The sequence below is a fragment of the Orbicella franksi genome, chromosome 1 (assembly GCF_964199315.1).
Source record: "Orbicella franksi chromosome 1, jaOrbFran1.1, whole genome shotgun sequence".
Lineage (NCBI taxonomy): Eukaryota > Metazoa > Cnidaria > Anthozoa > Scleractinia > Merulinidae > Orbicella > Orbicella franksi.
Genome location: NC_138145.1, coordinates 25,502,643 through 25,517,439, shown reverse-complemented (window position 1 = coordinate 25,517,439; position 14,797 = coordinate 25,502,643). Strand labels below are relative to the sequence as shown.

Genomic DNA, 14,797 nt, shown 5'->3' with positions numbered 1-14,797 from the left:
CGAGCGGTCTCGGTTCGAGCCCTGGGGCCTGTTTCTCGAAAGCCCCGGAAGGTTTTCGAGCCCGAAGAGCCATTTTTAGTTAATCAGTATTTAAAGACAGAGAGGTGTATTAGCCTAAAACTTCTTGTACGGAATGGAACCTCTGTTTATATTAAGAGTATATGAATAAAACAGCTCTGTAAATCACAGGGTTTGAGATTTTGCTACGGCTTTTCGGATGCGAAAACTTTTCGGGACCTTCGAGAAACGGGCCCCTGGCCAAGGACATTGCGTTGTTTTCTTGCGCAAGACACTGTGCCTCTCTCCACCCAGGTGTATAAATGGGTACCGGTCAACTTAATGCCAGGGGTAACCCTGCTATGGACTAGCATCCCATCCAAGGGGGAGTAGAAATACTCCTTGTCGCTTCATCCTACAGAGACCGGGATAAGCTCCGACCTGATGGGCCACTAGGTTCGTATGCCGTGCAGACTTTAAATGGGTGCACTGAAATGAAAATAATAATAAATGCTAAGCTAAAACTACATTTTTGCAAACTGACTAGAAGTGTACAAATTGAACTGAGTTTTGAATATACTCGGATATCATACAACCGACTAAATTTACCATTTGGACTAAGTTGTGCTTCAAATTAACACTGAACTTTTAAAACTGGACTGTAATTATAATTGGTTGAGATTTATTGTAACCGTAGCTTTGATGTAAGTGGGTAAAGCGTGAAGTTGTTGTAAGTGCAGTTGTCTTTTCCTCGTGTATATGACCTTCCCTTTCGGAAAGGGGAGCCTATATTGTTACACTGAGAAGGAACGTTGTGTCACTGAAGAGGGTTGTATGAAAGATAACAAAACTGAACGATGCCAACTGTGTTACCTTTTTGTAAATAAATTTTTACATATCAATGGCAACTCCAAGAACGTGGAAGAAGAACTGAAACGGGGAACTGGTAAGAACTACTCGGAATAACCAAAGAATTAACCCTGATGAGTACCAAAATTAAGTATCTAGAGGCAACGAAGCGTTAAAACGTGAACGAAAAAAACATAGCAGATAGAGAAGACATCGGCAAGCTGACATTGAGTTGTTGCAAAACATAAAATACACAAGGTTATAATGAGTATTGTAACTGGAATGTGAAGACGATGAGCAGCCAAACTTTCTACTTCATAACTTGCTCGTCAAAATACGTTGTATGTATATCGTCAGCTCTAATTAATGTGCTTTGGGAAGAATTCTTCGTGCTGCCAGTGCTTCATAGTACGGCATGCACTCTTTCACTACTGTAGCTACTTCTGGTGGCATATCTTTAACAGTGCTAGGTGCCCCAGGCGCTATGAAACCTGAACTCTTCATAACCTCATCGTGCCATGCCGTACATGGACCCCAGTCGGCGACAGGACCCGGTTGCCACGATGTCATGTGTTTTTCGTACTTAAGACCAACTGCCTCACAGTAGCTCTGCATAATGTCGTTTGGAAACTTCAGAAGATCAGCGGCATCCACGACAACCGGGTTTTTATGAACGTGACGATCAACAAACTCGTACAATTCCAGCAACTGTCGAAAGCCGGCCTCTGCGGGATCGAAGTAATCCCATCCCGCAAGCTCGGGGTTTGTCGATAGTCTGAACAGGGAGCTGACTGCTGGTTTGGGATGTCGTATCATAAATGTGTGTTTGAAATTCCTAAAGCCCTCTTCCAGAAAGATGTCGAACTTTCCCTCGACACAGTACGCCATATCTTTGACGAAGACGAATTCTTTGCTATCAAAATCTTGCTGAAGCATCTTGCAGACTGATTGGTAGCTTGACCGTGAAAAGGCCTGCAGAGATTCAGCACACGCTGGTCTAGAACTTTTCTTCTCAGGGCTGTAGTAAAACAGAGTTAAGAACGGCTCGTGGAAGACCTGCCCATTGCCTAGGGTCCTGACTGATCTCTCCACTGCTGTAGCGACGCATCTTGGTGCGCACCAAAGGAATATACCAGTGTTGACCATCCTGAAACTAAATACAAAGAAGACAACAGCTATTTGGAGAGTAAATTGTCTAAATTCTTGCCAGAAAATGCTGAATTGCATTCGGAAGCGTTCAGGTGAATTTTAATGACTGTAATTTGGCCCGCCCAGTCTTTATATCCTCTTGGTCTTTAACTCTGAATTGCCTCTTTTCTCGTTTTCCAATTTTTGTTGTTGTTGTTGTTGTTTGCTAAGTTACTAAATAAATCCCATAAATCAGACAGGCCACAGAGTAACTTATAGGTAAAAAAAAATAGAGTCCTAAAGAACAGTTAATTTCAGATGTAAGGCGAAGGTCATTGTAGTACCCCACTTCACAAACCTTGGGTCTACAGCAATACTCTTTAGCTCTTTCATAACCCGCGTAACATGAGGCGCTCTTTTTTCGAATCAAACAACCCAATTAAGCCGGGTGAACCGTGACGAGCCTGATGGCGCACGCTACCATTTGATAATACATGAGTTATAATCACTGGTATTATTAACCATTAAGCCACATATAGCAGACGCCATTCTAGCAGAACATCAACAGATAACTTGTTGCAAGCAAACACGGCATCTTTTCTCGCTTCGCTGAGCTAAAAGGTATGTAAAATATAGTTAGCAGAACGCTAATCACGGAAAAAGATTAACTTTCAATGTACGTGATAAACTCTATGCCTCATGCTCTCTAAACTGTAGTTAAACCAGTGAAAGTGAAAAACAACTTTTTTTTATCAGCTGAGCAATCGGAAATAATGCGAGTTTTTTGACTGAATCACTTCAGAGCCCGATGTTGAAGTTTTAATACCGCGTTAAAATGATACCAATATCTGTTCTTTTGTCTTTATATTCGAAGTCAATCTGACTGATTCGCTAGTGCGTGATCTTTCATATTTTTTTCTTGTGAATGAAATCTTTGCCGCCATTTGCAGTGACTAGCGAAAACCAAAAAACATTTCCAGTTTCATAAATTCCCCTGCAAGATCTCGCTCGTTTGAGTTTCCAAGTATCTATGTAGGATTACGATCACTGACTTTTAATGCCTCTCGAAACACGATGATGATATCAAATTGTTTTGAAATTTAGGACTTCTAAACATCCATAATAACTGTCAATCCCTCTAGCTTTATCTCCTTTTCGTTAAAGTTAACATTAACTGTCTTAACTATCAAACTAGATTATAAATACCTTAACGTTCGAATTTTGCCTCCAGATAGCGTTTGATCCAAGTTTTACCAAAAAATGCACTCGTTAACTATCAAAAAAGGGTTAACTGACGCGGATCATTTACACCCGCTTTCAGTGTTACTTGCATAGGCGACATCTTTAGACCATCTTTCGACATGCTATGTAAACGGCCGAAAGACCGTTAAACTGTGAAACTGGTAGTTTTTCCGGTTATTAGGGTAGGAAATGACAAGTAAATGATAATTACTTACCTCAAATGGCCGAAGAAGATTGTGGACTTTGCATGTTTCCCGATTTACGGGATGATTCAAGCGATTTTAGTGTAGTCGATCGGTTCTCAATAGTGACTTCCGGTAGAATTGGGCCGCTGCCGCTTTTAATATTCGCAACGTGTAGACATTCAAAGCAGTCGACTTATTTCTCCCAGAATGACTTCTTGATACTCCTAACCTTAATGTGATGTCAAATAAATCAATCTTCGAGTTCGACCGTAAAGAAGTCCGTTGTGCTTACATTTTTTAAGTAGGACACGTTACATAGCAGGTCGAAAGATTGCATGTCGAGAGATAGGTACTATGCACGTAACACTGAAAGCGGGTGTAACATTGAAGTACACGGAATAAATGCACGATGCAGTCTAGTGAACATGCTAACATCAGGTAACAAAGCCTTCTCAGATCAGAGTATTAAAAAGCTTTGTCGACAAATACCCATATATCTATATATACTCTTGGCTCCAGCGCTCTTTGTTAGGACTCTGTTAGGTTGAACTTACATGTAAGAGGCGGAGAATCAACCTTAGTTTTAAGAAATTAATAAACTGAATGGAATAATGCATTCAATTACGGTACGATCTTTGAAAGGGTCATGGACATTGTCATAAATATTCCATTTGGAATCTTCATACTATTAAGACCAATGGCATGCCAGATTTGAAAACAACAAGCATTAATTATGGTTAATGAACTTCCATAAGTTACTGAGGAGACAAAGAACTAAAATTTTCAAATCATAAGATCAATTTTTGTACGTTTTTAAAGTGTTTCAGTCATTGTTAGCTTTTAAATTCATACAACTCGTGATTAAATGGAAGAAAGCTATGTTTCGTGACTGTAAATTTCCGCCAGGTCAGTTTTCCCATTCTTGTGGTTGATCGAGCATCAAATAATAAAAGCATTCCATTGTATGAAACGAAACGGTTCATAAATAATCTAAGTGGTGCCTACAGTTTTTGTGATAAACTCATATGCAAAATTTAAAACTAAAATTGAACTGTAAAATCAAAGAGGGGTATTATACAGGTTGATGAAGTTAAACGAAAACATACTTGTTATTTGAAAGACCTTGAAACAATCTTTGTCACACGCTGTCGAAAAGTCTGGGGAGGTCTGGATACTGAAAAAAAAACCGCTGGTCCAGTCTTTGGACAAGAGTTTCATAGCAACGGAGTAACCAATCAGAAGGCAAGAGAGTTGCTATCCGAGACCTGGCGACATAAACCAAACGACTATCAATAATGGCTTCCAAAACGCCTTGAGTCTGAAGGCGTCTTCAATTATCCCTCTTCATTTCACCTTCAGAGAAGCCTAGAAACGTTTGTTATGGCTGAAAATGAATTCGAAGGAGAAATAAGTGACAACGAGAGCGATGTAAGCTTACACGGAGAAAGTGAATGCGAGGGCGAAGACAGTGGAGGAGAAGATGTTCGCGAGCCAGTTACGGAAACGACACCAGATGATCGAACTGCCACCCCGAAGAAAGGCAAGGCTAAAAAGAAGAAAAAGAAGTAAGGAAATAGCCAAACAAAAATATACAAGTGAAAGTCTTAGCAGTTCCTTTCAGTGTGCCTTGCTAGCTAGTAGAGATTCTTTGGCGAATAATTGCGATTCGTTCTTTCCGTTCTTTTAGATGGATGAATGCGTGCTTGACCAACTGCAAGTATGAAAGCGGTGAGTGTTTTTGTTTGTACATGTGTAAAATATAATTACACTGTCGTTGAAGTACTTGGCTATCAGCTATGTTTAATGCTGCTCGATGCCTTTCGTCTAAACAGTTCGCAGGGTAACTAAACGATTCGGGATGAAGGAGGTCGGAGAGGACGAAGACTGGGCTTTATTCTGGACCGATTGTTCTGTTGCTTTGGAACGGTGCATGGACATGAAACGCTACCAGGTTAGACAAAAATATATTAAACAGCTAAGTGAAACAACAATTCACCCACTATTTTGATAAATGTATACTTCGAGACGCTTAGTATGCTTAGCGATCCTTAGCTCTAGCGTGCATGAAACGTTGAGAAGTTGTTTGCAAAATAATGTCAGCTGAAACTTCGTAAACATGAGCTCAAGTCTTAATCATTTGTAAGGCACCTGTTCGGAGTTTTTGCGTCGAGTTTCTTCCTAAAGTGATATTTCTCAAGAGGAAAATTTATTCGAGGGAAACGAGTTGAAACATAAGGTGTCTTTAGTATTCAATTGGCCATGAAATATTGCTTTCGGTTTCTTAATCCTTAACACATAACACACTGCACCAGCTTTCAATTTAGTAAGCTCAAGTTTGCGTGTACTATATAATCCAGCTGATCTCTTATACTTACGTGTGCACCATCAAAACACATAAAGTTAAATTGAACTAGAAACACAAAATTGAGGAAGAGGAGGATATGCAGATGGATCAAGAAAATCATAAAATTAGAAAAAATCTCACTAAAAATTTCAAGCTGCTTTACATAATACGCTTATTACTGTGTTTGTTGACAGTGTCAGTAAATAAAGTGAGTTGCTGGTATTATTAACTTTTTCCAGATGTTAATTATTTGTGTTAAAGAGTGACATCTGAGAATGACCTTCAAAGAAAAAAGAGAGGAACAAAATAAAATGAAGCTGGGACACCTGATAGCGCATTTAATAAAATGTAATTGTGCACCAAAATTAATGATTTAAACCCCAAACAATTGATCAATTTTTCCAAACTCTCAAAATATCCTGTAATATATTCACATAACATATATATATAAAACAGACAAAGATCTGAGTTTCATAACTCAATAGACTTCTTAAATACTCTTCACTCCCAATATTTACAAATAATTGACCCTTGTTGTTCTTTGAACAGAAAATCAACCATTTCCCTGGTATGAGTGAGATATGCCGTAAAGATCTACTGGCAAGGAACATGAACCGTTTGTGGAAGCAGTTTCCAAAAGATTATGCTGTATTTCCTAAAACATGGTGCTTACCAGCAGAGTAAGTCAACTGTTGTACATTACACATGTACATGTAGTAACTAGTTTATATCACTCGTATTGCATGACTTTTTAGTTGTCAAAAACAACAGCAGTAAAACAAGTACTTGTACACATTCAAACCTTAAATTTTTCAGATCAAAAATTTGTCTGGAAATGTTTCAACAGTGTTTCATTTGTCATCTTATAGTTATGGAGAATTCCAAGCTTACTGCAGACAGAAGAAGAACAAAACATTTATCCTCAAGCCAGACAGCGGTAGCCAAGGAAAAGGGATTTTCCTTACCAAGAATCCAAAGGTACACCTGTACATGTAACTGCACTGCATGTGAGCATCAGTTTGCTCTCAATAATGAGAAGTTATTAAGTGACTTTATTCAGCTTGCCAGGAGTTTCAGAGCATGGGCAATGCAAAAATTCTGAGTTCCAGACAGTGTAAACCCTTGACCTTCTGTGCAGTGGACTCATCACTGAGGTCAAGACTTGTGCCAAGTTAGGTTATTTACTAGGCTCATGCAAAAACAAGTATGTGACATAAAGTACTGCGTCCTGCATAGTAGTAGGACTAGTAATGTTGGCGGTGCCAAGTATGGTCACATGATAACTGACAGTGATGGTGAATTTTCTTTCAACATATTATTTTAATGATAGATAAAGTCAATATACCTCTTCTTCTTGTACTGTGCAATTAGCTTGTTTCCTACCTTCTTCTTAAAAATTAGCTAACTTTAATAATTAATTTGTTCAACAGGATGTCAAGCCTGGAGAGCACATGGTTTGCCAGCAATATGTGTCCAAACCCTTTCTGATTGATGGATTCAAGTTTGACTTAAGGGTGTATGTGCTGGTCACTTCATGTGATCCTCTTCGAATTTTTGTTTATGAGGATGGCCTAGGAAGGTTTGCTACACTAAAGTATGTGGATCCAAGCAACAACAACCTTGTGAGTAAAGTTGATAGTCTATTGACTATAGTCTATAGAAAATTTGATTTAAAGGGTGCATAAAAAAGGGTAGCAACAGGTTTACTGTATGTATGAGATGTTATCAGTGAAAAGTAAGTCAAACAAAAATAGAATTTGTTTCAAAAGTATATTATTTTGATTAAAGCAAAGATATAATTAAAACAAAGAAAATGCTCTCTGCCTCATTTCTGAGAGAAACTGAGGTATACTGATCACCTCAACTGTCAATGAACCAGGGCTTCTGATGGATCACGGAAGAAAAGTCAAATTTTGCGGTATTTTCAAAGGCAAATTCTCAGAAAAAACAGCCAACTTTGCGAGAATTTTTGAGCAAATTTCACGGAAAAACAATCAGTAAAAACAGCCAATTATATGTGTGTTTTGTGAATTTCAGAAGCCTTGATGAACTAGTTAATGAACATTTTTGTTTGTCATAACCCTTATCAAATGTTCATTTTCCTTTCAGGATGACATTTGTATGCATCTGACAAATTATGCTGTAAACAAGCATAGCAAAGACTTTATTAGAGATGAAGAAACTGGAAGTAAAAGGTAGAATTACATGAAGTAATTTGGAAAATTTATATTTTTGTTATTGTTTTGAAAAGCGATGAAAAGATATTTGTAATTTATTTTTCGACTTTAGTTTGATGACCTTGGAATGAAACACATTGTTCATTATCTAATTAACTAGCTTTCTTTCTCCAGCCTGGAATCTTGTAAGATGGGCAATTAGTATGTAATTTAATATGGTTTTGAAATCAATTATTTGAAATAATTTTGTACAGTGTTCAAGTCATGTTACAAATCCTTTTCAAACGTCATAATTAAAAAAATATTATTTCAGACGAATAACAACAGTAAACAAGTGGTTTGAAGATAATGGTTACAATGTGAAAGAAATCTGGGACTCTATAGAGGTAAGTAAGGCCCTGGTCAATGTGTACACTACTTACAGAATAAATTGATCATCAACATTTACACCACCAACTGGAGATTGTCCATTGCCTACATAAGTTGAACTATGCTTTTTTAAATTTTAATGATTCACCATTTTTGCTTTGGATGTATTCAAATTATTGATATGGAACTTGCATTATAACATGTGTTTGTTTGGCCCAGTACCCTTTCTGTGCATAATTTTTGTTGTAGATAAAATGATCACAATAGTATAACCTACACATATAATCGTGAAGAAGTCGTCCTACTTGAGTAAGTAATTTATTAGTCTTTCAGTAACTTATTTGAAGTTGTCTATGATTTCTTTTCAGGATGCTATCATAAAAACCTTGATCACTGCACATCCAATACTGAAGCACAATTACAGAACCTGTTTTCCAAACCACAACAAGGGGAGTGCTTGTTTTGAAATCCTAGGCTTTGACATCCTGTTGGATAAGAAGTTAAAAGCTTGGGTTTTAGAGGTAACTATAAGACATTCAATGTTATAATCACTATAAAGCCACTATAAGACCATGAACCCCAGAAATATAATTTGTGGAATGTTATTGTGTTCAATGTGCTGAACTTTGCTCTTGATTTCCAGGTTAACCACTCTCCTAGTTTCACAACTGACTCACCTCTTGATAAAGAAATTAAAGATGGACTGATGTTTGATGCTCTTAATCTGCTCAACTTTGGAGCATGTGATCGGCGGAAGATACTTGAAGAAGACAAAAAGAGAGTGCGGGACAGACTTTTGCAAAAACAAAGACCCAAGGAAGCTAAGTATGTATGATACAGTTTAAGGCTCAAGAGTAAATTACAGCTATGGAAGTAACAACAAAACTATTATGAGTAATATTTTAAACACAGAATATGTGCAGAAGTGTAATATTATATTATTATAGTCATTATGGATGTCACTGTAGCTGTATCTCTTTGTATGCATTGTGGGCCTATGGTACTAGGTATTCATTTCAGATAGCTTTGATAAGATTTTGACAAGCCATTTACTGAATGTAGTCCTGAAGTTCTACAACTGAAGTTGTGTTCTTAGGATAACTGAATCACCAACATGCTCTTGATTTCTACATGTAAGCCTGATCATTGACTTGCGCTGCACCCTTATCAACTATCATGCAATAGGAAATAATTCATGAAGGACTAATGTTTCTATTTTGCTTGTTCCTTTGTATTCCAGGAAGGAAGATTTTGACCACCAAGTGCAGTACACCGAGTGGTTGAAAAAGTATGAGGATGCTCACTTGGGTAAATACAGGTAAGAAAACTCGAGTGATATGTGAGGGGGATATTGGGAGTTCTGAGCACTGCAGTATGCAAAAAGTTCAGCAAATCCCACAATATTGCAAAAAAATCGCCAAATGCTACAATACTTCAATACCGAGCCGAAACTTGATATCATACCACTACACTGTGCGTTAAGTTTAGAGCAAACAACAATTCAGAATTTGATAGCAAAAGGTAAGTCAGGTAATTTTTGATTTAGACAGAAATAATCAAAATAAGTAACATTCGTTGGTGTGTTGGCAAATAATTAACAAAAAATGACTTGCCCTTTTTCGATTGGGACACAAGGAATTACAGTTTTCTGTTACCATGAGAGCTAAGCTTCATTGGGAATGCCCAATCGGAAACTGGAAAAGGCTGAACGTTTTTCGAGCACCTTTCCTTCGTTTGTAAAGCTAACGACATGGCTAAAGCATTAACCAAGTAAATTATCGATTGCCTTCCTCTTATTTCAGACGTATCTATCCAGAAGGAAATGAAGAAAAATATGCAATTTTCTTCGAAAACAGTTGCTCACTGTTCCAGGAAACTGCTGCATCCAAGGCGCGTATTGAGTGTGCCAGGTGAGAGCTGTTCTTATTCTTTTTATATAAAAGTTCTATGTGGCAGAAGTTGTTAAGTTATTTTTTTTGTGTTTGTCTTATTTTGTTTTTGTAGAGTTCAACGGGAACAAATCATGGCTAAACAACAAGAGCAAGAGAATGCTAGGCTCAAAAACAGTGGGAGGGCTCCCAAAGGATCCAAAGATGGCCTCAGGCCAGAGAGCCCCCATAGTCGTAGGCCGAGGAGACCCCCTGTTAGAAAGACAATTCAAAGTAATAAAGCTAAATTCGAGGTACGTATCGTTTTTCTGTACTAGCAAATTAATGGATGGTCGCTACACTGCATAAAAGAAGCTAAATACGTCGGACTTCTCTTGCTCGTGCTTCTGTTTGATGTTCCACGGTTAAGTGGGAATAATGCATGCGGCTGCTCTCTGAGCCAAATGAGTACCGTGATCTCATGCACAATATAAAAACGCTTTGTTCAACAAATTTACAATCGTTTTTATTTCAGGGTGGCAAAAGAACTGGCCAGGAGCAATACGACACCAGCAAACCAGTGGCGATATCAGAAGAGGAGGAGCTAGAGCGAATCACCTCTCTCCTTCAGCGGGACAATCTTATACGAGGGTTAGGTGTGGTAGAATTTGTCTATAAACTGTTACACTGTACACCTGGTACAGGAGGTCCACAGAAAAACTGCTCGTTACACCATTCGGTGAGTTACAAGAGGATTGCTGCTAATTACGTAGCTACCTTACTAGTTGTTGTTAGTGCTATTACCATGTGACTGTTGGTATTTCATGGGATAATTCACGCAATATATTTCTAGTGAACTATGAGAGATTGTTAAAGGAGCCACGTCACAGTTTGGGCATCTTAATTTAAAGTGTAACTTAAATTTTCAATTTTGTCACGCGTTTGTCATCCGCGTTAACTCCAATCTTAACTATCCTTGGTCCTTTGTGCTTTATTTTTATCTCTTTGGTGTTTTTCTATCTTAGAAAACTCTTATATTCTGGTTTTCTCCAACTTAAAGGTGACTGAGCTCCTTTAAGACCAGCATGCTTTGCTGAATGACCCTGAATGCTTGGCATACTTGTGACTTCTATAGAGAGCATAGAAGTAGATACATTTTGTAAAACAGGACTTCTATTTGTAGCAAAGAACAATCTTAGTAAATGGTTTGAACCCAGGAGTATCAGTAGTTCGTATAGTGTGATGTCTAACATTTTTGTCCAAGTGGCTGCCAAATAAAATATTAACTCATCTCTCTTTACCCTTCCCAGAACAATCACAAGGATTCTTCGTCCAAAGGTAGCCTGGGAGACAAAGCTTCCTCCATGTATGGCTCCATGGGATTACTATCCACGTCAGGGGGAGTAACCGCTGGTAATAACGTGGTCGCGTCTCAATTATCTCGGTTCCAGAGCTATCAGCCCGCGGCTCTGTCAGCGGTAATGAACCTAAACGGCATCAATCAACAAACACCTCCGACCTTGACACGAAACGATCGACGAGCTTTAGCGTCCGTCGGCATAGTACCATCGGCGCCCACAGGGCTGCCGAAACACAGGTATGGCTCGCGGAAGGTTCCAGGAAACGCCAGGAATGTTATCGGTAATCCAGATTACGACTGGAGATCAGGAACCACACCAGGGATTGAGGCAACCAGCCTTGCCTACGGTAGGATTGATCCCAGACTGGACAATCAACCGAGCTCGACTATTAAGAGACGGACGTTAAGCGCTACAGGGTTTAAAACCTGCGCGGACCCGGTGCAAGGGAACGCAACGCGTGTGATGAATCCGCGCGTGTTTGCCGCGAGTGTCGCGGGAGGCGCGGGGGGATCACAGACTAATCTGTCTAGTCCAGGAGGTGTGTCGCCTAGTGCACAGCAGTACATGTGTTCAATGTATACGTTTCCTAATGTGCTGAAAGTAGCGCCTCAGCCTCAAAATGGAATGAACTTGTCTGTGATATCTGGCCCGGCACCTGTGAGTTATCGACCCAGTCCCACTAACACGAGTACTGTGGGACCTGAACAGGCTAACTCCTCACACAGACTCACTGGCTCGCCATCAGGACTTCTGAGGTGAGTACCCGGATGAAGTTAGAACCAGTCGGTTTAATCTAATATTCATGTGAGGGGAAGGTTTTCTACTGAATTGGCTTTGGAATTAGTTAAAAATGTTGTTGAGCGTGCACTACTCAGGCAGAACGAATATGTTTTTTTTTATCAGTCATATCATTTAGAATTTGTTTCACGCTGTTTTTCTCGCCCTTTACATTTTTGCGTCGCGTTCAGAGTTCTGTTCGAATTATCATTTTGTTATACTAATTTTGCTGCCGCGATCGCAATACTAATTTCGTCCTTCAAGTCTGGTAGCCCCTGGAAGATAATTTGTGTTACTTTCTAACTCAGGGTCTTCAGAACTGATCTATGCAGGCAGTAGTATTACACTAACCTTCATTTATCTTTCCCAGGTCAACTAAAGCCCAGAGAGCTCGCGGGGCTACGAACAACTTGCGCTTAAAGGTAAATTAGAATCTTCACTGTTGTTTTGTGTAGGTTTTTGTTAACACTCGGTAAATAATCAGAGTAAATAATGTCACAAAAGAGAAGAATCTCTATCATTACTGTATGCCAACAACGTTGCTTAGTAACCCGACTCGAAGGACTGTCGCAATGTAGTATGAGAAAACTTTGTTCAAGCTAATTCTTTTTCTATTTCTCTTTGTCATTTACAGCAGCTGGAACTTCGTGAAAATCACGCCGTAGCGTTGAGCTGAGCAAAGGAACTAACCAACTTTTCCACTCGCCAACTACGAAAGCCAAGATCTTGAATCCAGCGTGGAGTGTGCGAGCCTAAGACCGCCCAGGACAAATATAAAAAAGTCCACAAATGATTGAAATTTATGTCCAATTTTAGCGCAAATACAAAAACAGAATTTCCAACTCGTGTACATTGTAAGTGGATCTATCTGCCCCATGTATATAACTCTATCGTACGTGTAGGTAGAAATTGAAAGTAAATAATATATAGGATTTTAGTGTGAAGTTTTTAGGCCATTATCAAATCTTTGTTTAATAGACTTCTTAACGCTTAAGAAGCGCGTGTATAAAATTTCGATTGACATTTGTATTTTAACAAAAGATGCTGTAATTGCAGCTATGGCGTGGTATATGTATTTTGCTTCCAAATGATAACTATATCTGAATTTATATTTGTATAAAGGACGTTTTCAAAATGCAATGTTTTATGATCAACATGTATTTGTATCAACTTTGAAAGTTTCTTGGATAATTGAAGGAACGTGATTATTAAAAAAGAAGAATGAAGCCATACGTCTCTCTGCTCTCAGTTATTTTTCCCTACGCCTAAGATGAATGCTAAGTGGAATGCGCCGCAAACTTTCTATGTATTTATTGGCCCAATTTCGCTGTTACTGACTTCATCTGAAACACTCACTGTTCTCCCATGGGATTCTCCCTTGTTAGAGAGGAGCAAGCAATTTTTCAGTAAGAATTAAAGTAAACAGTACAAAAAAGAAAAGAGAATGTTTCCTTTCCTATTTCTCGTTGACCTTCCAGATGGGTATCATTTTATCCGGGTTCATAATAGACCTTCTTAGCTTGGGCAAGTTGTTGCCCTACTGTTCAAACCGTGCGATGATCTCGCTGGAATTCTTGCTTTCAAATTTTCAAGTAGTCTCACGTGGTCTGACACCTCTTAGAACTATTAAAGAAGGGAAATATTATGTGCAGCACAATTAAAGTGGATCTCGTGGAAATTTGTAAAAAACGCCAAACTTTGATGTGTCACGTTTTTTGCGTGACTCAATGCATCATGTGACGTAGTCGTCGTAGGAAGCGTGACGGCGTTTACTTTGGGTCGTCCGGTGGTCCTTCAAAAAAATTTATGTTCATCGGAACGGTCACTAAAGAAACTGGATAAAAAGGCCTGGCAAGAAACGGTACAGCTATAAGACAGGACACCGAATTAAGCGTTGTAATTCGCTTTTCGTGGGAAAACCGGTAAGCGTCGAAATATTGCCACGATTAGCATGGCGGACGAACAAAGGGATCCGTTAGCAATAAATTTCGCCGTCGTTAACCAGAGGAAAGCTCCGCTTTCATGGCGAACACGGATTTGTTTTGGTGTAGGGCATGTGCTTAATGATCTGTGTGCGTCGATGTGGTTTACATATCTCCTGGTGTATCTTCACAAAGTGGTAAAATTTTCAAATGCGAGCGCCGGAACGCTTCTGTTGATAGGCCAAGTAGCTGATGCAATGTGTACTCCTCTCGTTGGAATCGAATCAGACCGTACAGGCCGCTTTAAATATGGCAGACGAAAGATTTGGAATCTCGTCGGAGTTACGTCCGTGGCGCTTAGCTTTCCGTTCGTGTTTAATCCGTGCCTAGGCTGCGAGAACTCAGAACAATGGGCAAAGTTTCTTTATTACACACCGTTTATTGTAATTTTTCAGTTCGGATGGGCAGCGTCGCAGATATCTCACCTAAGTTTGATTCCAGAACTCACCGAGGATGACAACGAAAAGTGTGGTCTGAACGCAATCAGGTACGTTTGAAATAACCAGTTGTACGTACGA

General features: G+C 39.1%; 3 protein-coding genes across 6 annotated transcripts in view; 2 read left to right on the top strand and 1 right to left on the bottom strand.

The window, feature by feature from the left end:
* LOC145499046 (uncharacterized) overlaps positions 1-12,731 on the bottom strand; it is a 13,304-nt gene extending 573 nt beyond the window's left edge. Inside the window, exons 1-2 of one of the 3 annotated variants that reach the window (XM_081478761.1) lie at positions 12,649-12,731; positions 1-1,999 (exon numbers count right to left, since the gene is read on the bottom strand). The exon at positions 1-1,999 is cut by the window's left edge and continues 573 nt beyond it. In XM_081478761.1, coding sequence (XP_081334887.1) covers positions 1,210-1,992 — 783 coding nt within the window. In that variant the 5' untranslated portion in view covers positions 1,993-1,999; positions 12,649-12,731 and the 3' untranslated portion in view covers positions 1-1,209. Of the gene's footprint in view, positions 2,000-3,180; positions 4,084-12,648 lie in introns of those variants that run through there. The other 2 variants (XM_081478760.1, XM_081478759.1) reach the window with 2 other exon arrangements.
* On the top strand, positions 4,655-13,523 carry LOC145498732 (tubulin polyglutamylase ttll6-like). The gene is made up of 17 exons (XM_081478660.1): positions 4,655-4,966; positions 5,089-5,129; positions 5,234-5,352; positions 6,295-6,425; positions 6,615-6,723; positions 7,176-7,367; positions 7,855-7,940; positions 8,236-8,308; positions 8,660-8,812; positions 8,935-9,116; positions 9,532-9,609; positions 10,094-10,201; positions 10,296-10,473; positions 10,695-10,898; positions 11,470-12,275; positions 12,668-12,719; positions 12,932-13,523. Exons 1-17 carry the CDS (start codon positions 4,782-4,784, stop codon positions 12,971-12,973), a joined length of 2,739 nt encoding a protein of 912 aa, XP_081334786.1. The 5' UTR covers positions 4,655-4,781; the 3' UTR covers positions 12,974-13,523.
* A 93-nt stretch (positions 13,524-13,616) lies between these two features.
* The window catches only part of LOC145498840 (major facilitator superfamily domain-containing protein 12-like), a 78,555-nt gene continuing 77,374 nt past the window's right edge, over positions 13,617-14,797 (top strand). For both annotated transcript variants that reach the window (XR_014050910.1, XM_081478746.1), the window contains exon 1: positions 13,617-14,766. Coding sequence is in view for 1 of the 2 variants with exons in the window: in XM_081478746.1 (XP_081334872.1) it covers positions 14,249-14,766 (518 nt within the window). In the remaining variant the exon portion in view is untranslated. The remainder of the gene's footprint in view (positions 14,767-14,797) is intronic.

Excerpts from the sequence above, each read along its gene's own strand:
- LOC145498732 (XM_081478660.1), top strand. The coding sequence starts at position 4,782 with ATGGCTGAAAATGAATTCGAAGGAGAAATAAGTGACAACGAGAGCGAT. Across the intron at positions 7,368-7,854 it reads ATCCAAGCAACAACAACCTT|GATGACATTTGTATGCATCT; the intron begins GTGAGTAAAGTT and ends TTTTCCTTTCAG. Across the intron at positions 10,474-10,694 it reads GTAATAAAGCTAAATTCGAG|GGTGGCAAAAGAACTGGCCA; the intron begins GTACGTATCGTT and ends TTTTTATTTCAG.